Source organism: Ixodes scapularis, unplaced genomic scaffold (genome assembly GCF_016920785.2).
Source record: "Ixodes scapularis isolate PalLabHiFi unplaced genomic scaffold, ASM1692078v2 PGA_scaffold3__209_contigs__length_174095766, whole genome shotgun sequence".
NCBI lineage: Eukaryota > Metazoa > Arthropoda > Arachnida > Ixodida > Ixodidae > Ixodes > Ixodes scapularis.
In genome coordinates this window covers 122,521,466-122,549,162 of record NW_024609868.1, presented here as the reverse complement: position 1 = coordinate 122,549,162, position 27,697 = coordinate 122,521,466, and the positions used below count along the sequence as shown (strand labels likewise).

At 45.3% G+C, this 27,697-nt stretch overlaps 1 protein-coding gene across 1 annotated transcript; it reads right to left on the bottom strand.

Moving 5' to 3' along the window:
- Positions 1 to 27,130, bottom strand: LOC8034492 (negative elongation factor E). Its single transcript, XM_029967029.3, has 8 exons — positions 26,937 to 27,130; positions 22,655 to 22,724; positions 21,750 to 21,805; positions 21,438 to 21,593; positions 18,070 to 18,311; positions 8,600 to 8,654; positions 2,288 to 2,396; positions 1 to 151 (listed from the first exon to the last, which is right to left on the bottom strand). The coding sequence occupies exons 1-8, from the start codon at positions 27,015 to 27,017 to the stop codon at positions 78 to 80; spliced, it is 843 nt and encodes a 280-aa protein (XP_029822889.1). The 5' UTR covers positions 27,018 to 27,130; the 3' UTR covers positions 1 to 77.
- Between the last annotated feature and the right edge of the window lie 567 nt (positions 27,131 to 27,697).

The window sequence follows — 27,697 nt, the reverse complement described above, 5'->3', positions numbered from 1 at the left end:
TGTTGACACTTCTTTATTAATATAATAAAATTACTAATTACATCGAGACAATGATTGATGAAAGACGATGGTGGGAACTAGAAGAGCTCCAAGTCGTATGTCACCAGGCTCCGCTTGTCTGAGCTGCCACCCTTTTGTGTGTAGTTTGCCGCTAGAATAATAAAGGTTGGTGCACTGAAGTAGTGTTTCAAACCAACGCACTTTCAACACACACTTGGTAACCAGACAAGATGTGCAATAGGCACTATGAAGGGCGGACATACACAAACACCATCTCAATTTGAGACAGTGTGTATGTCCATTTGGCTTTTCTTTTCCTGGGTTGAGGTATGGAAGCCAATCACAAGCTTGCCTGCATCTTTTGTCTTTCACAATGTAAGTTCCAAATTGTATGAAAACAACTGAAACATTACGTAAACTGGCTTGCATATAAAACGATAAAATCAAATTACAACTGAATATTAATATTCAAACCAATTGTAAACTACATAATGAGACACATCGAATACCACCAATTCCTAGAATTCATGTCTCTCCCTCCTTCCCTTCCAGAGGGGAGGAGGAAGAGGTGCATTTCCATTGCAGAAGATTAAGGCTATAAGGGGAGACACTTGTCTTAAAAAGGAAAATTATTTTTCCTTTTCTTTCTAATGGCTGCACTTACAGAAAGCACATTAATGAATAAGTTATGTCAGTTCAAAGTCCCATATACATGATGTATACAAGCTTGTTTTGGCAAGTTCTTCCAGCTTTCTCAGTATTCACTTCTTTATTAGGTACATCGCACAAGCTTTCCCCGGGTATCTTTGAACCTAGAAGTCAGATCAGAACACCCATGCTTTTTTTGGGGATAGCGACCTCATAAATTCTATTTTCTTATTGGAAATAACCTAAATAAGTCATTTCTAATGGTCACTGAAGCAATTCCAACATATGCTGACCCTTCTTAGATTGATACTAAAATTCTAAGAATGGTTTTGTGGTATATCTCTACTGTTTGCAGAACACACAAACATATTTGTGCTATTGTTCTTAATGGGGATATTGTAAAAATGTTTGATAAAAACATGGTGTGATGCACTGAGTTTTTTCTCATAATAGTAATAGTAAGAAACTTCTACTATAGTAGGTTACAAGTCAAGAAGGTAGCAGCAAATGCCCTTCAAAGGGAATCATATATCCCTCCGCCACCTCCGCATCCAATAGCGTCCCATCGTTTCCGTGACGTTGCGGCCAACGCGTGAGGAGGGTCTCGCCTTTCTGTACGTATTTGCTTTATCTTTCGACTTTGATTTAGCATAGTGGAAGCCACGAGAGGGAGATTAGAGTTTTCCCCCTCCGATGGAAACAAATACGACTTTCGGGGATTAGGTTCCCCCTCCGATGGAAACAAAGGCTGCTTTTAGGGGCTCGGATCCCTCTCCGATGAATACAAAGGTTGCTTTCTTAAAAAGTGGGATCGGAGACAAGCTGGCATCACTCTGTAGGCAATATCTATACATTGAAGCTGAACAAGGAGCGTTTCCAGTGAACTCTTCTTTCAACTGCGGAGAGATTTGAAACGGGTGCATCACACTTGTGGGAGGAACTCCTCCTACCTTCTTGACTTGTAACCGACTATAGTACAACAGTAAGAAACCGGTACACATATCTTTCTGCCTAGCCTTCAAGATTATATAGTAAATGAGAATTTAATTTAAATCGGGTGAAAAGAAATTCGTTAAAAACCAAAGTATCCCGTTTAGAGAACAAATTTAAGGGTTTAACAGATGTAAACTAAAAGCATTGCAAACTCCCCCCCCCCCCCCAAAAAAAAACAAGCCATGCACAACATTCTCCGAGTTTCAAAGGTAATTTCAAAGGCTCAGTTACAGCTTTGTTGTTGCCAATTGCCAGAGTGTTTTTGTGGTGGAATAAAGCTTTTGTCTAAAACATATTTACAAGAGCCAATGGGAGTTGCAGTCTAAAATGTCTCGATCGGCTCTAAGCGCAACATTATAAAATAGGCTCTAATGTTCAATCTTTCAGATGCCAAATCAAGGTTTGTGATCCAAGAACGATTCTCTGAATGCTGAAATTGTATACCATCTACCACTGCTGCTTCCTGCAAGTTCTGCCAAATTCAAAACTGCAAGTTCTGCCAACTTGTTACAGTGCCCTATGTTGAATGGACGGATAATAGCAGCCATATCCTTCGTAGCGGGCAGTAGTTCGCACCGCCTAGCCTAGGAACCTAGGTAGAAACCGGTCATGGTCGGGGTGGCCAGACTATTGGTGTAGCACCTACCCAGGGTGGTCCATGTGGCCGGGGATCCGTCTGGCTGCTGAGGTATCAAGGGCTGCCTCCTCGCGTACGACACCCGCAGCTTGATCCCGGACACCATACTGCCGTTCATCTGCAGTGTTGCATTCACACCTCTCGCACACTCGCCCATAGTAGAAAAGCAACTCAAAAAGGCTCGAAGTACACCTAAGCACTTCTTATGAGTTGTGAATGCAAAAGCATGCATGTCGTTCTTCTGCTCCATTATTTGGTCTGCAGCGTACTTGCGTTGACGGCCGAGCGCGCGCTCTCCTCATTGCGTTGACCTTGGGCGTGGAGCCACTGCCTCGTTCGGCGGCCAGACACCTCGTGTTACCGGTGCGCTGGCGGCGAGGACACACAGTGCCATGGGGTGGCGGTCATTTAAACTGACGCATAGCGGCCAATAGGAGACTCGTTCCTTGAAACCATGACTTGCGCCAGCCAATGGGACCAAAGCCAAAATCCATCAGATTTCGGATTCACTGCACTCCATTGGAAGCGGGGAAACTAGGTGCCATCTGGCTAGGCTGTTTACACGGCCTCAAAGCTGGGAGCCATCAGATCTCGGCTTCACTAGGAGAGAGAAGTTTAGGTGCCGTTTGGCACGGCTGCAAAGCTGATGACGTCGGCTCGCTTCATGGGTCAGTTAATGCATTCGCATTAACTTCTTTTTAATGCATTCGCATTAACTTCTTTTTAATGCATTCACATTAAAAAGAAGTTCTTTGGACAGACGACCAACAGACTATGGTAGGATTGCAAGCACTGCCAGTGAGCTTACAGCAGATGTTTAGAAGGCCAGAAATATGTGTACAAGAAACAGACAAGTACAGCAAACCTTAGTTAATTATACTTTGCACACGCTTCTATCCCATTATAAGTTTTCATATTAAAAATAGCGCAAAAAAGATAGGACAAGAAGACGCCATCGAAAAGGACAGTGCCGACCGGACATTGCTTCCTTATTTGGTGCCTTGGGTCTGTCCATCGGGCATTGGACGAGAGTTTGTAAGATCCTCAAGTCTTGAGTGTTGGCGGCAAGTTCGACTCCTTCACGAATGGTTGAGAGTTAGCGCTTGTCCTGCGTGCTTCTTCGTCTTTTTGTCCCGTCTTTTTTGCGCTATTTTTAATATGAATGTCAATTACCAACTTGCCCAGCAGATCAAGCTTTTACCCATTCCACCGTATTTACTCGAGTAATAGCCACAATATTTATGAACAAGGCGCTTGCGTCTGCTTTACCGCAGAGCACATATACAGCCAATCATCGCGTTACGCAAAAACAACATAGCAAATAACTAGATCGAGAACACGATTCACCAAACAAACGCAATCTTCACAGATGGTATGTTTGCGCGAAGACATTATCTCTGCCCTGTAAACCTCTGCAATCATGCTGCTGATCGCGGTGATTAGCAAGCCGCATGCTCCGCAGAAAAACGAACCCTCAGGTTTTCCTCATAAACAATGCGGCCATTATTCGAGTAAATACGGTAAGCTCCGGCGGGTGCGCGTGCATTTTGACACGCAGGAGGGGTGCATGTTGCACCATGCTATGGCAGCAGAAGAGCCGCCTCGCGCACCCCACATAGAGCAAAACAGGTATCCTTTGCTACGAAGCCAAACGTGCGTGAATTCTGTAAGGTCATATTTTTTCGTTCAAAATTGTGCCGTAAAAGCTCAAACCTCGTCTATGCTGGACGGCAACAAAGAAACTGCGATCGTCTCGCAGCAACTGCAAACTGACGCTGCCATCTTGTTTTACCTTGCGCTTAATAGACAGATTCCACGTTTTTTCCGCTTTTGTCGTCGTTCCCCAAGTAAAAATTAGTAAAAATCAAAAAGCATTTGCCGTTGCCCTAAAAAAGAAATGAGCAGTCCTGCTTTAATTTACAGTATAATCAAGTGATAGCTGCAACACGTCACGGCCAAGTCATGGGGCGTTGGTCTTGATGGCAAACTCTCTAGGCTTCGTTCTCGCTAGCATGCACCTCGCCGTTCTCCCAGCGATGGATTGCGAGACGCATCGGCGTCACACCCAGCCAATGTTACTAAAACACTCAGTTGGGAAACTCGCCGTCGAAACCTGGGCCGCTGGCGTCCACTGAGACCGAGCTAAATACGACAACAGCGCCACTCTTTATCATTTGTCTGTACTGTGGTCACCTTGAGCTTTTAGAAAGCATGTTTTTGCGTAAAAACAAACGGAAAAGACTCTTTTTGTATGAAATTTATTGGAGTTTAGTACAAAATGAAGGGCGCATGATGTTTTTATAATCTTTAGTTTGCAAGGTTTTGCGGAACAATTAATATTGTTTTTATACAACCATGCCTCAGCGGTCTTTTCAGGTAGCGCGTCCCGACCTGGGTGCATTTTAACTTCGGTAGAAATTCGCGGCGCGTCCGCTGGGGAGACGGGGGTGGCACCCCTGTAACCTCTTCCGCTGTATCGTTTCGGCACCATAGAAGTAACGTGCCGTTCCTCGAGTGGCCGCTGCGGGAGAAATGGCGGCGTTGTGTTCGCCATTAGCTCGGTTCTGGTGGACAGATTGGGGCAACTTTTTCAGAGCAGTCTCTATGGCAGTTTTCCAACTGAGTGGTTCAAGTAACGGTACCCCCAGCGCATCTTTCGGCGTCTCACAACAAGCGCGACGCCGGCATGTGGCCGAAGCCAAGACGCACACGTCTGCCACTTTGTGCCATACTCTCGTCGAGCCTCAGTGCATCTGCCGCTCGGAGAGGCTCAGGGATCCACAAACGATGACATGATGTGCAGGCTCGGGCAGTGGCTTGCGCCACCTAATAAAAGCCATTAATTTCAAAATTCGAATTTTGAAATTAAGAGTGACAAAGAGCTCTCTACCGCGACATTGCAGCAAATGGAGCCATCGAGCGGGCACTACACGAGATTCGTACGCACATGCATGTTCCATGAATTCCGTACATAAAGCGCATCGTTAAAGCCGTGATTTAGCTCAGTGGATTGAACCCCGAGCGCGCAGCGGCGGCAGGAGATCCATTTCGAGAAAAAACATGTTCCACCCTCTGGAGCATGTTTTCAGATGTGCGTTTTAAGCAAATGGCAGCACATGATCATGGACCACTGAGTAGTAAAAATGAGCTTGACTTAGACTTTTGATATGCCTATTTAAAGAGCAACTCCGGTTCGTTTTTAATATTAAGAAAACAATGCAGTTCTCTTCAGTATTGCCTAAAAAGGCCGCATGCCAAATATTTCAGTATGATTCCGTGTAAAAGGAAATGAAACTGGCAAAGAAAGTTGAACTGCGCGAAATTACCAAAATCTGCTAATCCCAGCAAGCGAGGCACGGTGTAGCCAACAGCCCCATAAAAGCCACCATGTCGGAGCAGCCCACCCTGCGCTGCCTACATCATGCTCAGGACGCTCGAGATTTGTTTCCTTGCTTTGTACTTTTAATGCGAAAGCATTAACTGTCTCCTGGAGCGAGCCGACGTCATCAGCTTTAAAACCGCACCAAACGGCACCCCAGGTGAAGCCAGCTCCCAGCTATGAAACCACGCGAAAAGCTAGCCAACGGCACCTAAATTCCCCGATCCCAAAGGAGCGGAGTAAGCGGATGGATTTTCGGCTTCGGTCCCATTGGTTGGCGCGCATCTACGAGGCTCCTATTGGCCGCTGCCCCTCAGTTTCAACGACCGCTCACCCCATGGCGCTGTGTGTCCGTCAGTGCGCCGTTAACACGGAGTGTCCAAAATCAGTGCAGCGACGAGAGCGCGCGCGCTGGCCTGCGAATAAAAGTACGAAGAAGAAGGCGGCTCGCATGTTTTCGCATTCACATGTCCCAAAAAGTGCTTAGGTCTACTTGGAGTCTTTTTAAAGCAAAGCCTACATGTGACGCTAGCAGCGTGCTCATCATTAGCCACGCGATTTGCGGAATGTGCATGCGGTTATGTGCTCCCATGTGAGCATGTGTCATCGCCGGCCGTGGCTGGCAGCATCCGTCGCATGCGAGAGAGCCTGTTTACGACGTTGAGCAAAGCATACTTCTATAAACCCGTCGAGACATATTTACGTGTGGTCTACTGAACTTTACTTTCAACTAATATTTTCAAAACAAGCCCTTGGGAGAACTTGTCTTTTTCTGTTCTAAAAAACAAGCTGCAGTCGCGGTAGTACAAGCGTCGTCGGGTGTAGCAGACTGCCTATCATAGCAGGTGAGACTTTTGCCTTTGTGCCGAGCTGTGGCTGGCCGCCTGGCATGTGATGTCACAATTTTTGTCACATGGTTAGAGCTGTTGGACAGCGTTACTAGATTACTTCAGTTGTGGAACTCCCGCAGATGGGGGTACTTCCCCCCCTCCCCCTCACTTCAGTTCACCTCCTGTCATTTGAAGCGCCATATAGATTTTAATTTAAAAACTGTGTGTTCCATAGGGTATGCTAGAACGCCATCTGGACGCTGTGCTTCCAAACATATGTATTCCATAGAATACACTGCATTTACCATAGCAGCTGTCCGGTGCATCGGACGACAGGAGGTGAGCCGTGGGGACAGAGGGAAGGTATTGCTCGTACAATGAACAGTTCCATAACTGAGTTAATTTAATCACGTTGGTGGTTAGAGCAAGGAGGTGACGACACAGGAGCAATGTTACCCACCGCAGGCAAGGTTTCGGTTGCGGTTTGTGGCGACCTTTAAATGAAGATTGCACAGATAAAGCTACACTTTTTGAGAAAGAAATTATGTAGCACCATTTATTACTACTTTGATACAGTGGAATCTCGTTACTTCAAACTCTCATAATTCAAACTCGCGGATAATTCAAACATGCAGGTCCCGTCTAAATTTTTTCTAGGATGGGAACCCTCGGTAATTCAAACTTTGCATTATTCAAACAAAGTTCTGATCCCTCTTGGGTTCAAATTAATGAGATTCCACTGCATATATAATCAACGATTAACTCAAATATTTTTGGAATTGACTGGAGTTGCCCTATAATTCAATCTTTGGATAATTCCACCCAATATCAAGGTCAAATTAATGGAAGTTTACTGTGCATTGTGTAATTGTCCAATGAATAGCTACTTAATAGTAGAGAAAGTATACACTAAGTATATAAAAGCATGCATAAGAAAAAAGTGATCAGGTCGTTTGTTGGAAACTATCGCATAGCCTAAACTTTAATGGACAATAGAACTCTAAAAGGGTGGATTGCTGGGCTGGTTCATTGTTAACCAATATTATTAACAACAGCACAAAAAGACTGGCCAAAAGTGGGAGCACAGCGTCCATCCTGTGTTTTACTTTTGTCGCATCCTTTTACATTGTTTTTAATAATATTGTTCAACAGAACCCCCATGGACTAGTCAAGATTAAAATTCAATAAACACTGTCAGCGGCCAACCAGTGGCTACTGTTGAACCTTGGTCGAGCCCCAAAATGTCAAGAAGCAATCTTGACCATTTGGTCGACTAGCAAGGCTATGTAGATAATTAGCCCGATTCATGGTCATGAACAAAATGCAAAAAAGGAACCCGTGTTTGTAAGTACGCCCCAAGTTTATTACTCCATAAGCGTTTGGTACGTTAAGGCATACACGGTTCATCGAGTCATGAGCCACCCTTATACAGCAGAAAGCCAGAGGGAAAAAGAAATATGCTACACAGGGTGCTGAATTAGCTGCCATGCAGCGTGAGTGAGGCTAGGAAGGCTCTCTCATTCCTCTACTTCAAGTGGAAGGTTAGGTAGCATAAAGAAAGACTGCACGCTTCTCAGATGATGCCTGCTGCAATTGTTCATTTCTTTTATTCTTGCAAGGAAGGTGATTTTTAAAGCAACCAAGAAAGGCTTGTAGCACCCAAGTGTTGTATCTGAAACTGCCTATGATGTATATGAAACTGCCTATGCCTGCCCTTATCGTTACACCGGATTAACCCCGCCAACATTTGAGGAACCTCCATCTTGCTGCACCCCGTACAATACTTTGTTCCCCCCCTGCCAGCTGCTCTGTTCAGGTAACTCGTAGCTTTGCCGTCTGTACCTCAGGAGCATTGTGGAGGACTTGGATGCTAAGCTCGCAAAAGTGCCCCGAATGTCTGCATGATTATGCAACCCAAGGCACTTTCCAGGTGCCCATGCTTTTCCAGTAGAAAATTTTTTTTTCTAATACGAGTGCAAAAAACAATGACAGTTTTAGAAAAATGAGTGGCCAAATAATTAAATTTAGGTGTTGCGCCAAGTTAACCCTACCCTTCTAGAATGTACTCGCATTACCTTCCCAAAAAGTACCCAAAGATTCCAAGGTTCTCACCTCGCCGATGGCCTTCTCGGCAGATTCAATCTTCTCGAAAGTGACGAAACCGCAGCTGCAAAGAAAACACAACATGCCAGCTCACAGCGTCCTACTTCATCGACACGGCCTTCGACGAACGGTGTTTTAACAAATGACACCTCATCAATGAGCTTATGCAGTGGCAAATTACTGTAAAAGACTACACAAGTTGTCAGACCACTTGCATCCCTAGGCTCTCATCTTGCTTCAAGTTGCTGCCATGATGGAAAAGACAGTGCATTTGCCATAGCAACGTTGCAAAACCTAAAAAATGAAATGAAGCAAACTATCGTAAAATACCGGGCAAGTGCCCACTCAAAATTTAGAGATAATCGCAAAAAAAATGGGGATAAGTGCTTGTCCGGTCATCAATTTCACATATCAATGTACTGTGCATATTTTCTCAAATCTGATAAATTTGGGTATGGGCACTTAATGTGGTATGGGCGGATGCGCGGTATTCTACGGTAGGTATTCCAAGTTAACAATAGGGGTGCAGTGCTATTTGTGCCTCTTTAAATTCAAAGCTCGAAGTGTCACACGCGAAGCCGACGTGTTTTGGAAGCTGCGGTCGACTGCTTGGCTTAAAATATGCTAAATGCTATTTGGTATTTTTTGGTGTTCATTTGTTTCAGAGCACAAAACGCAGTGCCTGTAACATCTCATTGCCTCTCAAGATATTATGCCAATGAGTCAAATGTTCTTAGCTACATAATCTAAGACCAGATTTTTTTCTTTCAATTTGTGGTTTTGGAGCATTAGTCCCCACACCCAATGCCCTCCTTCCACAACATTCTGAACCAGCCGAATTTTCACCACCAGAAGGTTCAAACCCATCAAACTCGACTCGCCGAAACTTCTACTAAACATTCAAACCAAAACACCCGAAAAACAGGTGGCACATTAACCATCACTTCCAAATCGACTTAACTCGGATCCCCGACGAAAGGTTTGAAACCTCCGAGCCCTTCCGAACTCGAACCTCGGGAGGTCCGCGACGCCACAGAGCTCGGAACCCGTCTCTGACCAAATCCGTCAATCACATCCTCGTTTTCAGTCCCACGGTTTCTGCCCGACGATATCCTAGAACTGCCCCGCCATTGCCCACCACAATTCTGGCGGCGGCACGGCGGCAGACGTGTATATGGCAGACTAATGGTCCGCCGTACGTCGCTCTCTAGCTCGACAGACCCTGTGAACTCCGGCAGCCACAAGTCTGGACGGTGCGACGACAACAACACTCACATTCGATTGCGCTCAAATGCAAATGTGCAAGCCAGCCTTAACAGACGTCAGCAACTCTAAAAGGCCGCCGCTATAGTCTGTTGCGAGTGAAGAAAGCCAGGACAAAACACTCACACAAAGCTCTGTGTGAGTGTTTTGTAAGTAAGTGGTTTGCTGGTTTACACTTGCCTTCTTTCCTGCATTCACCGTGCAAAAAAGAAAAGAGTAGAGGGCCTTCTGGGACGATCTTCCCCACATTTTTTTATGTCATAACAGACTATAGGAAAAAAAAAAAAAAAAGATCAGTCCCATGTGAATCCACAGTAGAATCAAGGCAACAGCTTATCGAACCTTAAAGGGCAACTCCGCTTCATTTTTGATATTTAGAAAACTATGCAGCCCTCTTCAGAATCGTATAGGAAGACCCCATCTCAAATATTACGATCTAATTCCGTCTATATATTTAATAAAGCGGCCAGTAAACTTTCAAATGAGTCAAGTCGCCAAAATCTGCCAAATCTAGCGTGCGACGTGAGGCGCAATCGTCAGCGCAGTCAATGCGACGGAGGTGGAGCGGCCAACGTTGAACCACTATGTCAGAGGCATGACTACGTCATTCTCACGTTTTGTTTGTTTTCACTTTTCAGAGCGAAATTGAAAGATGACGTCATGACTTTCTCCTCCCGCTGTTGGCTCAACAGCGTCCACGTGATGACCGTAACGCGGATGCGCTAGTTTGCGCTGCCCTGCGCGCTTATCGGTCTGTTTCTCCGCTCCCCCTCTCTTCTTTCGTCTTCTCCCCCTCTCCCCCGGGCCATCACCGTCCACACCATGCGAAGCGGCCTGCCCGCATACCCGCATCGCGTGTCCTGTACCTCGCCCCCACGAACGTCACAAGACCACGTGGTTCGACGTGACGTGGCCATGACTCTGACGACTCAAGACCAATGTTGCCTGACGCAAACTAAGTTTCGGTTTCGGTATCAGCTGATGTTTAAATTAATATTACACAAATAATATTCCACATTTCGTGAATCCGAAGACGTAGAGCTGTTTAGTAGTGCTTTGTGAAATGAAATCCCATATAAGCCTATATTTTTCGGAATTAAGCGGAGTTGCCCTTTAAGGTATCCTTATACGGGGCGTTTTTGAAAACGTGGGCCGAATCGCTAGCAAAAACTATGTGACGTGCAGAAAAAAGGCAAATGCCATGCTGGCCTGTGCCAAAGGGCCCACTAAGGAAAATGATTAGCATTTTTTGATGGAACAGCACGGATGAACAGTCACAGTCACATGCACACAAAAGGAGACAGACTGTTCGCGCGGATGAACAGTCACAGTCACATGCACACAAAAGGAGACAGACTGTTCATCCGCGCTGTTCCATCAAAGCATGAATTACCAACTTGCCCAAGCATCCACGTTATCATGATTAGCATTCAGTGTAATATGATAATGAATTGCACTTTTTAATAATTAAATTTTTAATAACTAGCTTTAAGGGTACAATTTTAATTAGAAACTTGTTTCAAATGATCCTAGATTACTAAATCCACCCATATATGCCAACTCATGTTTACAAGCAAACCAGAGCACCCCTAACGGCATGTTACTGGCACCACACATGTGCAATGAGGTGTGGGCAAGAAGCTCCACGTCCCGTATCAACAAATTATTGGAACGCAACGTTGTTGGCATTGGTATCTCTTTTTCGGGTTAAAATTGTTGATCCTACGTTTTCCTAGCAATATCTTACTTTAGTGGCCTGAGCGAAATTAATGAGGTTTGTTACACCGCAAAACTTTGTGTGAGTAATGAGACGTGCGGCAATTCATTCCGCGTAAAGGCAGCAGAATGGACGCTAAAGCCTGATTCTCATGATGAGATTCTGCTAGCTGTTTTCGGTTGCAACGTCGCTCGGGCTGCAAAAAGCATGGACGGTAGTTGCGATGCTCGCCGTCGTTACTGAAAAGCGCAAGCAGAACTGGACCAAGTGAATCAGGCATAATAAATTGGTGATGGCCAGTAGTAACAATGATCATCGTTTTGAATCTACTGTTTACACCAAGCCTACATACCCCAAACAACCTCAAACTTAGGGGGAGATGCGAGTCAATAAATGGCAATATTTTGCAAAAAATCTGATTTGGGGCTTTATAATGTTTTATTACTTTTGCAATTTTATATTTGATGTATAAAAATAATTAGTGCCAATAACGATTGCGATATTATCTGAATACACATTTGAAGACCTGCAGGCAACCCAGAATGGCGTGAATTTGAACCAGATTTCTGTGTGGTTTTTCAAGTTGCGACGTTGCCCGCCATCACATTACATTGACAAGTAGGCCCAGCTGTCTCCTCTCCATTGCAGTCTCCTGTAGCTTCAATTTGTCACAGAAATTTAACAAAATATTATTTTCCACACAACAAAAAAGTATATATACTCTTTCGTTGTGTACATAAAGACAAAAACATGTTTGAATGTTACAATAGATGTGTAGCTATAGCTACATATCTATGGTAACATTTAAGCATGTTTTAGTCTTTATGTAATTTTGGGGCACCTTCAGTCTGTGTACAAGAATTTTTATTCTGAATATTGTCTTATCACAACCAAATTTGGCATGCATATATTTTAAAACATGTAAAATGCAACTATCTAGGTTTGGTTCAAATGTATATTTTTTATATTTTTGAAAAATGTAAGAAATACTTGTGAGCCCATTGAAATGGCATTTTTGCAATATTTAATTATTTTAAAATGAAAAAAAAAATAGTGTTGTACAGGCTATTTTTGCTGTTCAGTGCACTCGGTGGTTTGTTTATTTTACTAGGCTGTTTTAAGTGTGTTGCCATGCCTCACATGTACACGAGAACATGGCTTTTTCTTCATGCACATTGCAGTGAGAACCTAAAAAGCAAGTTATTCAAATCTAACACCAGATTTATAAAGAGAAGATTAAGCAACATAAACTGTAGAAATATAATTTCAATATCTTAAATAATTCTAAAAAACATTTTTCTTCTGCTGCATGTTTTCTTAAAGGTCTTTTGAAGCCTGCACTTAGTTTTCGTGTTTGGTCTACTGGCCGTTGTTGTTTGAAAGAGCAGATGACAGCTTGAATGATGAGATGGCCGTTTGAACATGAAGACGCACGAACGTGGTCCTCGGGTGGCCCGGACTAAAGTCACTAGATCCTGGGAAAGTGGTGCCAAGCTCCCCGTATGGTCGCCATTTTGGTTTGTGAAATAAGCAATTTCTCATTGACCCCTCTGTTCTTGGTGAGCAGATCTAAATTCACTTCTGACGGGTGGCTTTAAGGAGACGTTTCTTGCATACTGAGATTTTGCTATCCACACACCAACGAAACTAGCGTACATCTTCGTACCACCACCACATGCCGTGTCGGTGCTTGGAGGCACTGAAACTTAAATGTTTTAAAACACGCAAGAAAAACAGTTGTAAGAGAGCCGTGGACATGAGCAGGATTGGCAAGTTGATTGCATACATAGTGCCAAAGACGCTCATATTGGCGAGGAATGCTTCCAGTGCGATGATGCTCTATGGTGATCTTGGCGTGACTGGTTTAGAATGACCCTCTGGAAGCTTCGAAGATTTGAATGGACCAAGATGGCGATTTCCATGGCAACGTAGACAGATTAGCCAATTGCCTTGCAAAGTTTTGGTCATATGTATGTTAGTATCTGTTTGCGTCCAACTAGCAGGTAGGGAAGGCAATGGCACTACTTTCCCAGGATCCAGTGACGTTAGTCCAGACAACCTGACGGTTTTCCAGCTTTCATGTTGGAACAAAACATCTGATGACCACAAGGATTGTCAATTCAACCCAAAAGTGTTTCCCGCACAAGCAAGCGTGGTTCGACGGTGTCTGGTTTTTCACCTTTCATGGCACCGATCCACGTCCTCGGACGAACCGAGCACGCATGAAGACTTATCTTTACACCTTTCCCGGCAAATTTGGTACAGCCTCAGTTGCGGTGTCTCGAGGAGAAGGCAGGTTTTAGCCTGGTTTCTTCCAAAACAACACAAAAATGCAAGTCCCATAAGGCGGCTTTTGCCCGCACCCCAGACCGGAAATGTGCCCGAGCACCACCACTGTAGCGTGACGTAACGGAGTTGAGTTGGCGTATTACAATGATACAAGCAGGGTTCCATATTTTCGGAGTTTATTTTTCGTCAAATTCGAAGGGTGTTTTTAGGAGTTCATTTTTTGCCAAAGATTCAGAGTTTATCGGAGTTTATATTTGCTTGATTCCCGATTCTCTGAACTTCACTTTAATTTTGCAGTGTTTCCTACTAAAAATAAATATATGAATAATAAGCAGATGTAAACGTATGCTAGACAAAAAATAAAACACACTTGTATCAATTAAAATTTCTTCATTTAAATTTGGCATTGGCGCCACTGCCATTGGCAATACAGTCAACTCTCGTTAATTCAAAATCTCTTAATTCAAACTTTTGGATAATTCAAACTAACGTGCAGGTCCCATCCTATGCGTCTCTATGGGAAGAAACTCCTGATAATTCAAACTTTGCTTTATTCAAACAAATTTTCGGCCCCCCTCGAGTTTAAATTAATGAGAGTCGACTGTACTAATTTGTCCCTTGACAAAAGTCACACACAAGTGTTGCTTCGATAAACGTCGATACCTTCAATAAACTCCCGGAGGTAGTCGCTAGGAAGCTCGTAGTCATCCCATCCTATTCCATCGATCTGGCCTGTGGCCATGCAAGATGGGGTGGTTAAGGATGTCATAGAGAAGTTTCAACTGCTCCTCTTCCCTATTTTATGCAATCTCTATGGTCCATAGCTTTCACTCTTCCAGACATACACTTTCCTTTCTCTAAATCACAAATCGCATGGCCCAAAGTGGAAACCAAAAAGAGTGGCTTTGGTCGTGACCCGAATGTGCAATGATCTGTTGCCCTGAATCAACCTTGACAAGCGGTAAGACCCCTTTTGACAATGGTCCGAGATTTTAAAGATAATTATGGTGGCATTTTCCCAGGACCATTGACCCTGCACTGCCCAAATTGTACTGTTGTCTTTTTCTGAAGGGTATTGGCACATCAAAATTCGGAGTTTATCGAATAAATCTGAACTGACCAAACTTTTATCGGCGGGTGTTTTTCGGGTTTATCCAAAAACACGGAACCCTAGATATAAGGCACATGCAGTATTTTAGCGCGTTTTGAAAAACTGCTCAATTTGGACACGGTTCTAAGTTTCCGCACCTTATCGGAGCGCATCTCCGCGCTAGCGATCCCAACCGCCATACCCAAAACATGCAATGAGCATGCGCCGTCATGCATCACACATAAAGGTGTGTCTTCACAGTGGCACTGACGTCAAAGAGACAAACCTTGTGTGGCAGTCGAAGGCATTCTAATCTAGCGTCTTCTACGTGCTATGCGTGGCGACGCACATATGTTGCGCATTTTGGCCATGGGGAGCGGGACTGCTAGCACAGAGATGCACTCTAATAAGAGACCAAAACCTAAAACTGCATCTAAATAGAGCATTGTAATGTGGATAATTTAGCAGTTTTCAATGATTTCCATCAAGTTTCTAATTGAGACCATACCTTTAAATTGAATAAGTAAAAATTTAATTGCTGAAAAGTAATTAATTACCCAATTATACTGAACGCTAACAAGTTTTCCTAATGGGCCCTTCGGCACAGATCACTATGTCATCAACGTTATTTCTGTGTGATGCGGAGTTTTTTCAGAAGCGATTTGACCCATGTTTCCACAGACACCCTGTATATCTTCTACCATGGTCGGCACTTTACGTGGAGGAGTCATGGCCACTGTCTGCTTGGAGAGTGGCATGCTCATTTGCTTTAAAGTGAAACCTTGTTTTGGTAGGTGTTTGGCATTTAGTGAAGCCCAAAAGTGAAGTTTGGATAAAAGCATGGCCACAAGGCTCGACACTAATTGGTTGACAGGTAGGAGAGGAGCAAAGTGCTCGACGCTGATTGGTGAACAGGGAGGTCACGTGACCAGAGGGGTAGGCAAGGGGGTTTTCAACCACCTGTGCGTACTAAGAAAGAGGAGCTCGAGAGTATGAAGGGCTCTGGAAGATCGCCACGTTCACCAGCCTAATTAGCAGTAGTATCGCTTCATTCTCGGAACTATCAAATGTACACATGGTACGTGTTAAACTATCTGATGAAGAGCGCCGGGAACGTAGGCATCTGGATACTCAGAGTATCGCTAAAAGCTTGTGATGCTAGAATGTTTCACGTATCCAACCCAATTGCCCAGCAATCTGCCATAAATTTTTAGTCTTAATATAAGGAAGTCAATATTGCTGCAGTTTCAAAATAACAAAATGCCAATGCCCTAAAATAAAAAAAAAAGATAAAAGGTTTACAGTATAGACCACTTACAACGTAACCGCTTATAGTGCAGGACCGGGTATAACGTGGCTTTTTTAAACCACTGGTTCGCCTCCCATAGAACTCCACGTAATTACATACCGCCTAAAATGCAGGCGCGCGAAGGGAAATACCGGTTATAGTGCAGTTTCTGGAACAGCCTGCTGACCGCACGCTTCTCTGCGCGACACTAGATAACGGCGCTAGCCACGAGCTGCACTCGGCGGGGCAAGGAGGTTGCTCGAAGAAGCGGGGAGAAGCGAAGAGGGAGGCTTCAGTTGCCATAGCGACTGAGGGAGGCATGGACGTGTCGTAAACGTGCGTGCGTCCCTCCACTGCATTGGAAACAACCGCAACGACAGACCAATCGCAGGTCGAGGAGAAGTGTTCGCGCGCATTGCATGCCGGTCACGGGCCGGCTGCTTCTATCCGCAAACATGGCGTCGGTTGTGATCGTCGCTCATCGTTCCGCGTAAAAGCGCTATCCTTGACAGTGAATTTTCGTTGTGTGTCGCTATGATAACCTAGCACGTACTAAAAGGGAAGATCCACCTACTCGTGCGGCGATGTTGTGGCGGCACTCTCAAAACGGCAGAAACGCCCGTGTTGTCGTGTTTGTTACTTCGACTACAGTGGTCCTTTCTAAGCATTTGTGTTTTCAAACATCGCCCGGATTTCTTATTAGGAGCATTTCGTGCCTGTGCTCAAGTTGAAGGTATTACTGGCGCGTACCGTATAAAGGATGCGAATTTTCACGTGTTTTCATCGCCGGAGAAAAGTGATTAGGGTTAGCAATTCTGACGTTAGCAACGTCCGTCCGCAACCCGCGACGCCGTTAAAAGGCTGTGCCAGGCGAAAGTCGCTCATTTCTTTCAAAATGTGTGACACACTTGAGAGAGAAGTATGGTGAAATAAAGACTTTCCTCAAACTAAGCTTTATTTTTCATCTAACATAAAATAAATTGTTTTACAAAGGTAAGTTGTCTGATGACATGTATTTTGGCCTGAAAAATTGATGTTTTGGTTATAGCGCGGTACCGCTTATAGTGCAGATTTTCGCGACTCCCGCGACATACGTTATATGCGGTCTACACTGTAGTAGGGTACGTTGTTGGGCTAGTTGGTTCATCTTAGTAAAACATATAAAATAGCACAACAGAAAGACAAGGACAAGAAGTATACAGGACAGGCACTATATACAGGACAGGTGGCATAGCGCCTGTCCTGAATACTTCTTGTCCTTGTCTTTCTGTTGCGCTATTTTATATGTTTTACAAAAATAAAAGGCTCCAAGATGATTTTGTAAAAGAATTAGGATATTCGAGAGAAATTCTACCGTGAGTGCATGTGTTTGAGGGATTACATCATGCGGACGGGCCTCCCCATGAGGTGAGGTAAGCCTCGTCGCCTGCACAGCCAGCGCAGACAAGAGAGCCCAGATTTGGGAAAGGGAAGACCCGGCTAATGCCTCCTGGGAAGATTGATATTGAGTATGCATGCGTGAGGCTCGAATGGCGTGACACGACGTCACAGCAATCGTGGCCGTCTAGGGGGCGCCGCGCGAATCATACGCGCAGGCGTCCTCGACACATGCGGCTTGTTAGGCAGTGCATCCAAGCAGCTGGCACGGCTCTGTGGTAGCGCGCCCCCTTCAAAGTCGGCAGACCCGGGATCGAATCTCGAGAAAACCGCGGCGGGTATCGGGGATTTCCTTTTTCGAGCATTGGACGATACCGTCGACGGACGTCACTTCTAACGAGGGGAAGAGCCCGCGACGGCACTGCAATGCAAAAGGGTGAGGGGGCAGTACGCACTTCTTGTCCACCTCCATGGAAATGGAGAGGATGGGCCCGAAGGGGGAGAAGGCCGAGCGCAGCAGGTCCTCCGCCAGCCCGACCCCGTGCACGTACAGGGTGTTGCCTTGCCGGGGACGCTCGGGGGGAGGGCCCTCCTTCTCGGGGTCCCGGTCAAAGTGCTTGGGGTCGTCCTCGTCCAAGTTGCCCCCGCTCACAAAGCTGTCGTACAGCGACTTCACCGCCGGACGGGTCGATGACGGCTGGGGGACGAGTCGGACGCCGTGAACTTTCGGGCCGGGGCCGCTCAACGAGCTACGCTTCAGGGCAGGGGTTCTCGAGCCCTTTCATCTCGAGGGACCCCCGTCTGCCTCGGATGCTAGCCGAGGAGCCCGTCCCAGTCTTGGCACTGATGCGGAAGACCGGTACGGGAAAATATGGTAGTGACTCGTTAATATGAACAAAGTCGGATGATAATGAAAATAATAAGGGTACAGTATGAACTAATTGGGTAAATATGGGCATTTTTGTCTCGTTATCACGGACGCCAGTACACTCGTTTAAAAAAAGAAAGGTCCAAAAACTCCTCCGAGATGCCTGTGAACCCGAGGGGTCACAGCGTGCACCCTGACGTCCGTTCAGGGTCTTACGATAAGGGCTGCACGCCAAAGGATGTTTTTGCTTTGTCTTTTACGTAAGATGAATAATTACCACTTGCAGTCTATTGTTGGGATTATGTATGAACTACAACTGGGAACAAAAAAGGATAAGCCCTAAAGCAGCTAAGTCACCTCACCGTAGATCTTGTCACTGTTTGGGGAACGGGAAAAGCTCCAGACCCTCAAAGCCAATTTCACTGTAACCTGGCAAACGGCGGAGGCTGCGGTCTGGATATGAAGGAGTTCCTCCTTCCCCTCTTCTTCGACCGTCCCGCGAAAACCACCTACGCTCTCGCCATTTCTGTAAGGGCTGTCACATGTTTCGCCTCTGTCCCTCTGATTGGCTACGCTCGTTGAGGCGAGTGTTTTGGCCCTAAATCGTTATTATTGACGACTCGCACTATGGTCTATTTTTCTGGAGAATGGGGGCGTCCATATTAATGAGACGCGACTGTACGGCCCTTATACATTAATGCACGTTTGGTGCATAGTTACGCATTGGGGAATGGCTCAGATCTGCTAAAGTAGTGCTCAAACTGGAAAACGTCTTTATTTAGGGACAGGGGCGGTGTACTATCGACATATTACCCCCGGATCGTCTTGGGGGAGCCGCTATTTTGTTGCCCGGTGCAGAGCGGGCACAAATGGCAATACCTAGGATTAGAAAATGGAGAGCAGAGAGCGTCATAAACACACCACCTAAAAACACCTTTGGGACGCTACTCAGAAAACAAACGTTCTGCAAAAAAGGGTTGATTTTTAAGAATGCTATATTTACATCCACCAACATCTAGAGACTATTCCAAGAAAGTTTAATTTGTTTACACTGCATAGTTATTTTTTTATAAATTATTTTCGGTTCACCAATGCTAAAAAAAAAAAAAAGGTAGAGGTTCGAGCACTTTGAACACGTTTTCTCCTTTCACTTTTTGGCATAAATTTCACTTTAGAAAAAATATTGTTTGTTAACAAGACAAAAAGAAAGGTTCACTCATTGTTTTTCCAAACTGGAATTTAATGGGCAATGCAACTGTGGAATTGTTTTTTTTTACTTTGAGGATGTCTTTTGTAAAATATGTTAAGATATAAATATATTATGATAAATATGTCGACAATACAGAAGGCAAAAAAAAAAATGATTTGGTTTTTCAGCGTGATGTTAGCATAAAATAACTTACTTTACTGAAATTTTGTTTTCACAGTTGCACTCTCCAGGCATTCTGTCGCGTATCTAGTGAAGAAAAATGTTGGGTATTACATTAGTTTTCGATAGTTTTCCTAAACAATGTCAAATTGTTCCTGATAAAATTGACTAAAATTGATTTCACAATTCACGTACACAAACGAAATTTTGCACTGTATTCTACCTTGCAACTGCCGGTTTATACTGCATATTTCACTGATCTCAATCCAAAGGTTCAAAAGTTGAACCTTTTGGGTAGCGTCCTCCCTTAATGCTCTCCGCTCGTTGGTTTGTTTATACAATTTTTTTTTTTTACGCCCGAACGGCGCTCAGAAACACCCTGTATATATAACAATGCCAGGAAACGCAGGAAGTGTCGTTTTGTTCCGTCGCGGACTGTTTTGATGATTCTGGAAGATGATAAAGCGTCTCCCACAATTTCAGATGAGGCTTTGGATAACCAACGACAATGATTGTAAGCACCAAGCTTACAATCATTGGCCGAAGTGCCGTTAGTTCAAAGCGTAGCTCGTTCGGCGGCTCTAGTTGAGGAAGAGAGAGGTTCACCTGCTCTTGAGATTTGTCAGGACTGGTTCGACGCCGACCAGTTGGCATGGCGGCTAATTTGACATCTTTGACGTGCGACCGTGTGTCGGCACAATGCCAGTTCGTGGCAAAGCTGGCGGAAGCAAGAATTGAAAGGACCAGAGGGATTGCGCTGCAAGGTGCACATATCTACCGGTAAAAAGATGCGTCAAATTTGCCTCTATAGCAAAAACAGAAAATGCATACCTCTTTGCCCTAGCAAGTGATTTAACAGAAAAGCTCGATCAAATTTCATGGCATAAAAAGATATTCCATTTCTGCAAAGTTGTTTTTACTTTTGCAACGAACAAACTGCTTTCCCCCCAAAATATGCTTACGAAGCAAAATAGTCGACGCTCGGCTACATTTTCATAATTGGGTGGACAAAAACTGTTTAGTCGGATCGATCTACCAATCGAAACAGTCGAACACGCAATCTTCAAAGCTTGCACAATGGCACCTAAAATGCTCTCCAAGTTTGCTTTTCCTCACTACGCGAGTGCTCCCGTGCACACATAGTTAACTTCAAACGGGTCGTGGGTCGACAAAATTAGATCTATTCGATATACTGCAGGTCTTGATTGGTGTAGCGGTACCTATTTCTTTTTATTCCTTACATCTACAATATAAATTAAAATCAACCAATTTAGGGGTAACCGGAGGTAGACAGGTTCGATATATTCGGTTTTGACTGTGACAGACTCCGCTACGAGAGATCTCAAACCTTTACCCTCGGGAAACCGTAGCCAACCTGACTCGACTCGACCGAACGAGGAACAAACAATGACAGCATTCAAATTCAGCTCGATAAAGGTTGCAGCGACAGCCTTAGCCACGACGTGAAACACGTTACAAAGACACTAGTTGAATGTGAAGATTTTCAACAAACGGTTCCATTCCCACAAAGGAAGGGTGCGACTTCGCCAGTGAAGCCCGTAAACGAAGCACGCCGAGTGACTTACGGCGGCTTCCGACTCCTCCTCGGTGGGGTGATTGGCGGCGTACGGCTGATAGCCGATGCCCCCCGGCCGATCATTGAGGCTGCGCTTGCGCTCGGATGCCTTGGAGCGCTTGAAGCTGTGGCGTTCCTTCGTCTCCACTTTGATGGCGCTGATCGCCTGCGAGCAAACGGGTCGTCAGTCACAGGAGCCACGTCTCGAAGCCCCTCCCCTTTGTCGGGTTTTCCTCGAGCATCCACTTCAAATTATACAATCATAAATGAGTTACACTGTAAAAGGACCCAAGGCAACGACTAAACAGGATAAAGCACGAACCCCAGACTTGAGGAGCTTCTTGGCCACTTCTTTGGCATCTGGCTTGGATTCCGACACTGGGGAAAGGGCAAGCGAGGGTTAAAAAGCGAGCAACTCTTTGAGGCTGACATTTAAAGGAGCACAGTGATAACAAATCGGTTAAATTAAGATGTATGCAACTGCGTTGTCAATAAAATGGAATACTTGATTTTATACCAACTACGACTAATTATGAAAGCAAAGTAAAACATCTACTTTCAACAGGACTGCACCCGTCATATGGTGCCTTTTTTCGGCAAAGCAGCCTTTTATTATATTTCGAGCCTATTTTGCAATTATCCAATAAGTCAAAAGCACTAGTAGATTCGGAGGTCCTTCGATTTGGCAGTGCGTTGCCATTTGGCAGTGCAAAATTGCCATGGGTACTTCGGAAAGCTAGCCCACGTTTCCTTTACACAATTTGTTACCTTTCTCGGCAGCTTAAAGCATTTCGGGCTGCTAATGTCTTTACTTATATTACCCAAAAAAAATAAGATCCGAAAAATGCATATCAGTGCACGCTGATCAGCACTGATGTGGTGTGAAGAACATGACACACATCGAGCCTGTAACGAGTGTTAAGTAAGTGAACATTGACTTTCAATAAATGATACTGTCCCGACTCGAGCCCTCCATCCAGACAAGAGATGAGCGGGAATGCCATAAATGGCACATTATTCTGATGTTTGCCACTCATTCGGAATGCAGCTCCTCATTCGGAATGCAGAAAGGGGTCATCAGTTGTGAACTGAGGACCCCTCTCGAGTACATACGGGCACTCTGACAGAGCAACTACCAAGAAGCGTCCATGGACAACAACGTAGGACCACAATTAAGCCAGGCACATCAAAGTGGCATTGGTATAAACACCCAATTACCCCACTTACCTTTCCGTAGGGTAGCCTGTACTTGCGGCGGTTCTTGCTTAGGCGTTCTGATCTGCTGCATCGCTTTTTTCTGCGAGGAAACAGAAGAATGTTGCGTGTCTGGCAGAGGTGCATGTTGACGACAAAAGCAATACACAGATTCCCTAAAGGGCAACTCTGGTCAATATTTTTGAATTTGGGATTATAACTGTTTCTAGCTCGGTCAATGTCCCTGAATTGTGTGTAGTTTTATAAATATCACAGCTCAAAGTTTGGTTTCGGGTGTCTGCGGCAAAACCGAAACTATCTGCTAAGGAGAGATGGCAACGCTGATATCAGCTGTACAGCCACAATGTGATGTCACAGTGGTGCTGCGGTATGCAGTGCAATGTGCGAAATCAACCGCAGCACCACCACGTGATGTCACGGTGCGCGTAGCCCAGTGTTGCTCGGCTAAAAGTTAACCTGCTTACTACCTGCTAAAGAACAGCTCGTCGCATCTTTAAAATCGGCATTAGTGGAGTATGCAGCTTCAGTTTCTTATTTTTCAGCTGCGATCTTATTTCGTGCAAATGACCACCAGTCATTTATTTTGGTTTCGTTTTCGACTAAAGTTGCCTTTCAACGCTGCCGGTCGCTGCCATATCGCCCCACAAGCTGAACTCGGTCGACGCCTTCTATTATACAAGTTTCATTACGCCTGTCAATGCCGCTCCTTGAATGCGTGAAACAGGAAGCTTCTCCTTAGAACACAAAATGGGTTATGGTTGCACCACTCAGCGGCTACTAAACAAATATAAAGTACCGGTCAAGAACATGGCTGTGCCAACTACAGTCACACATCCGACAAGCTGGAGAAAAGATTAGATCTGAAGAAGGATGAGGACAAGGCAAAGCAAAACAGCCATAAGCAAAAAAACCTATCCCCAATGGAAGTGCCATCTGCTCCGCCAGAGACCAGCAAAGCATGAAAGTTTACAGAATCGTTGCCTTCAGATTAACGTAGCTTCGACAAGTCCCGTGAGTACTCCTTATTACAGAATAGAGGTTACCGAGCATAAAAGCTTTTCCTACACATTTTCTACCACCACAGCCATCTACACACATTGTTGTTGGCAGCTGCGTACAAGGAAATTCTTGGTTGACTGCAAGTCTAATTCCTCGGATCCAGTTGAAAAACTGCCGTTAGTGGAAGAACTGCTGTTAGCAGAGGTTTTCTGCACAGATAGTAAGGGATGCGACAGCCAGTAAAAGCGACCCCAACTATTATACGGATACCATGGCGCCATAATATCAACATATGGCCACGAGTTAGCTGATAGGGGGTCATCTACAAACACTACAGAAATACTTGTTAGTGAGCGCGTTGGTAATGATGTAAGTTTAGAATGAGTCATATACGTAAAAACAGGGGACAGAACAACACATCTTTCAACTTTCAACAAACAAATGATTTATTGCCGGACGCTTCGCCTTCGGAACTCCACTATAGGAGAGAGAAATTTAAAAGGAGGGGGAAGGGGAAGGAGGAAGGCGCCGAAGAACTATTCGTCGGCCTCGTTGTCACTGTTGGAGAGAGAGGTGACATTCCTGAGACCGGATTTGACGACCTTGGCGGGCCGGGCAAGTGGTCCTTGCTCCCGAGAGGGAGATCGGGATGCCCCCTCCCTTCCTCTCCTTCCTGCTATCTCTGCGGTTTACTTTCCCCCCGTTTTTCTCCCGGGGCCTTGTCTTGCCCCCCTCCTTCCCCTTCCCCTTCCCTCTGCAGTTTACTTTCCTCCGGCTCTTCTCCCGGGGCCTTGTCTTGCCCCTTTCTTCCCCTTCCCCCTGCTTTTAAATTTCCCTCTCCTATAGACCTTTGCAAAAAGAGCTCTCTGGCCGCCACCATTTTGCTACTCGAGCGACCCCTATCAGCCAAAAATTTCTGCCACCCGCCCGAGCTGTGGAAACCCGGTCAGCGCGGCTCCCCACCTGCATTGTGTATTCGCAGTTTCCCGGCTTTCCTCGAGTTTTTACTTTATCTGCCTGTTCAGGATGCTTGCATATTTTGTGTTACCTTTCATTGAGAATTAGGGAATAGCAGGGCCAGGGCTCGTAGCCTGCTCGACCTTCGCAGGAAACGAACGAAGAGAGCGAACGTCAAGTAGCCGCGACGCGGGACATTCGACGTTCTTTGAGCATTATTTCCGTTGAGGCAATCTCCGAAAAGTCTTCCCGGTTATGGCAAGAAGTAGCTGATAGGGTCCCGGGTATGGGGCCTGAATAGATACTTGCTTTAGTGCTGTGTAAAAAAGCATCACTCTTCAAAACATACCCCAAGACAAGCCGGACTCCGCCCGATCGTCATGAAGTGACTATCGTCGGCACTGTATTTTGGATATGCTGTGTTATTTAAGACCCTCCTCAAATCCTGTTTGGATAACACGGCACCGCGGGGTACGTACAATTTATGTCGTTCGATTGATGAGACTCGTTGAATTTTATGTTGTGAGCGGGGAATATCCATGCAGTTCGGCTACCTGCGGTGTGGTTAAATATCTTAGGCAGTCATAAGACCTTAGTAGATGACACGGCTGAGTGTATGGTGCCGTCAAAAAGATCAACATAAGATGAAACAAACATTCCAGTTGCATTTGTTCTGTTGCGCAAGGACTCGCCGAAAATAGCTTTCATTTGTTTGTTTTTGTTCCCAAAAATATTGCAATGCTCTCTTAAAAACTCAGAGAAATTCTCTTCGCCATAGAACAGGAAACAAAAAATAAAACGAGGCAATCTTGCCACCACCAGCGTCCGGAATTAAGCCGAAGCAGGCTGCCACAGCCTACTGATGAGAAAACCCACAGCCCAGCGCAGTCAGGCAACACTAACGTAGACTCTCAAAACCAGAAACACGTGCTGTAAATCGCTTCGTTCGAGATGCCGCTGGAAAGGTCTGTAGTGGAGTTTCGAAGGCGAAGCGTCCGGCAATAAATCATTTGTTTGTTGGAAGTTGAAAGATGTGTTGTTCCGTCCCCCGTCTTTACGTATATATAGAACTCTTTCTAAACTTACACCACAGAAATGATGCAAACATAAGGTGTTGTTTACAACAGCATGTATACTCTTCCTAAGTTCCTATGCAGCTTTTTTAGATGGCAGTTTTACGCTGTTTTAGGTATCGGAGACGATAAATCAGGTTCTTCCATTATTTATGATACCTCAATGGCTCAGCATCATCGAAGCGTCCCATAACGCCCTGCAGAAAGTTCCTCACTTTTGGGCACTTCTTGCCTTTGCAGCAGTGTGGAACGCAAGGTCGTCTGCTTTTTGCACAGGGGTTGTGATGATGTCAGAACGTCGAGCTCTTATTGGTTGATTGAAAAAAATAGTGGGTGAACCTCAAGGCATCTAGCATTGAGGTAATCAGAACTCGGCGTCGTTCTGACGTCACCGCAACCCCTGCACAAGAAGCAGATGACCTGCTCTCCACATTACCTGTAATCGCAGCCATGCTAAGGAGACTATTGACATTCTCGCTCTTGGGAATTGATCGAGTACCACTGTTGGGAGTGCTCATTCTCGCCAGTCATACTGGCAGCCTCTGTGTCAATTGGTGCGGTCAGCTAGCTGCGTTCCTGGCAGGTAGCGCTTGCTGGACAGCACCCAGGCACATAATCAGTTTTCTAGATATGTGTCAGGCAACAAAAGGCCGCATCGCGAAGGTTGCATTTTATTTATCGAAGACGTCCCGCGCGCGCAACAATACGGACGTTCGAAGTGTTATACGTAATTTGCGTCAATATGTGCGAGTGAAGCCGAAACTACGATCGCATACCGCGATCGGGTGGCATTCAGTTGGTCATGGCGGTGGTACACCAGCGGAGATAGAGACAGTCCGTTTTGTTGCAAGCCGCTCTCCGGTTTGACAGTTTACGGAAGTTTCAGCAGCCAGGAGTTGGGATGCTACGACAACAGCGACACTCGCGTTTGTTCCCTTTTTCTTCTGCCGGATCTCTGCAACCAACCGCCAGGATAATCTAGGGTGCCTACATGTAGCGGCGGAAACATGTAGGCACCCTAGGATGGGCAGGATCGCAACATTCCACGGCATGACATCGAGGCGCGGCATCGAGACCTCACATGCCGGCTACGGTCCGGTGGCATCTTTTGTTGCCACTTCGGGACCAATTCGATATTTTAATTACTGCGGTGCCACGTCGACGACTGTGAGCGCGGTTGCAGGATGCTCAAATGCATTGGATGAAATGCGAATCGTGCTCCATTAACAACCACGAAGTGACAGCTGCAACGGGTGCAATGTTACCTTTCGCTTTAACTTCTGGTACTTCTTTTGGAGCATTTCCTCCTCTTCTGTGTATTGTGAAGGAAAATGTAAATACACCATGTCAAGACTTCGATCGAAAAGCTACGGGAACAAGTTGACGAGAGGACGAGAGACTTGAATAACCAAAAAAATGCAGCCGACAGCCTTCCAATCTTTGTTTTGAACGATCATGTAGAGTTAACAAATGCATTCTTTGACTAAACTCGCTGAATAGCGCGGCGGCTTGCGCCACCTAGCAGGTGTATTTGTAATTTAAGTACACCGGAAAGGAGGCGAATAAAGAGGAGAAAAATCTGGGAAGAGTGTAAACCACTAATCATTCATATCGGGGGCGGCCAATTTGTGGCAAATTAATTGGCTTTCTTTTTTTAGAGCGCAGCTCTTAGTTGCCCGTAACCGCGCGCGTTGCATTATGGGACTTTTTCCCGCTAAAGTCAGCAGAAAAATTTTCCCGCTAAATTGAGCGGGAAAACTTTTCTGCTAAATATAGTGGGAAATTTTCCCGCTAAATTTAGCGGGGAAATTGACATCACGTGACCTCAACACCAATTCAGTTTCCCCGCTAAATTTGGTGGAGTACATGACGTCATGACTTCGCACGTCACCCATGAACAAATTCAGCTGCAGGAGGAGAGGAGGAGAAAGTGGAGGAGAAGGGGCACACCGGGCACACCCTCCCCTCCTCCTCAAGAGCTAGGCTCTAGTTTTACATTACAGAGATTTGTAAAAATACTTTATTT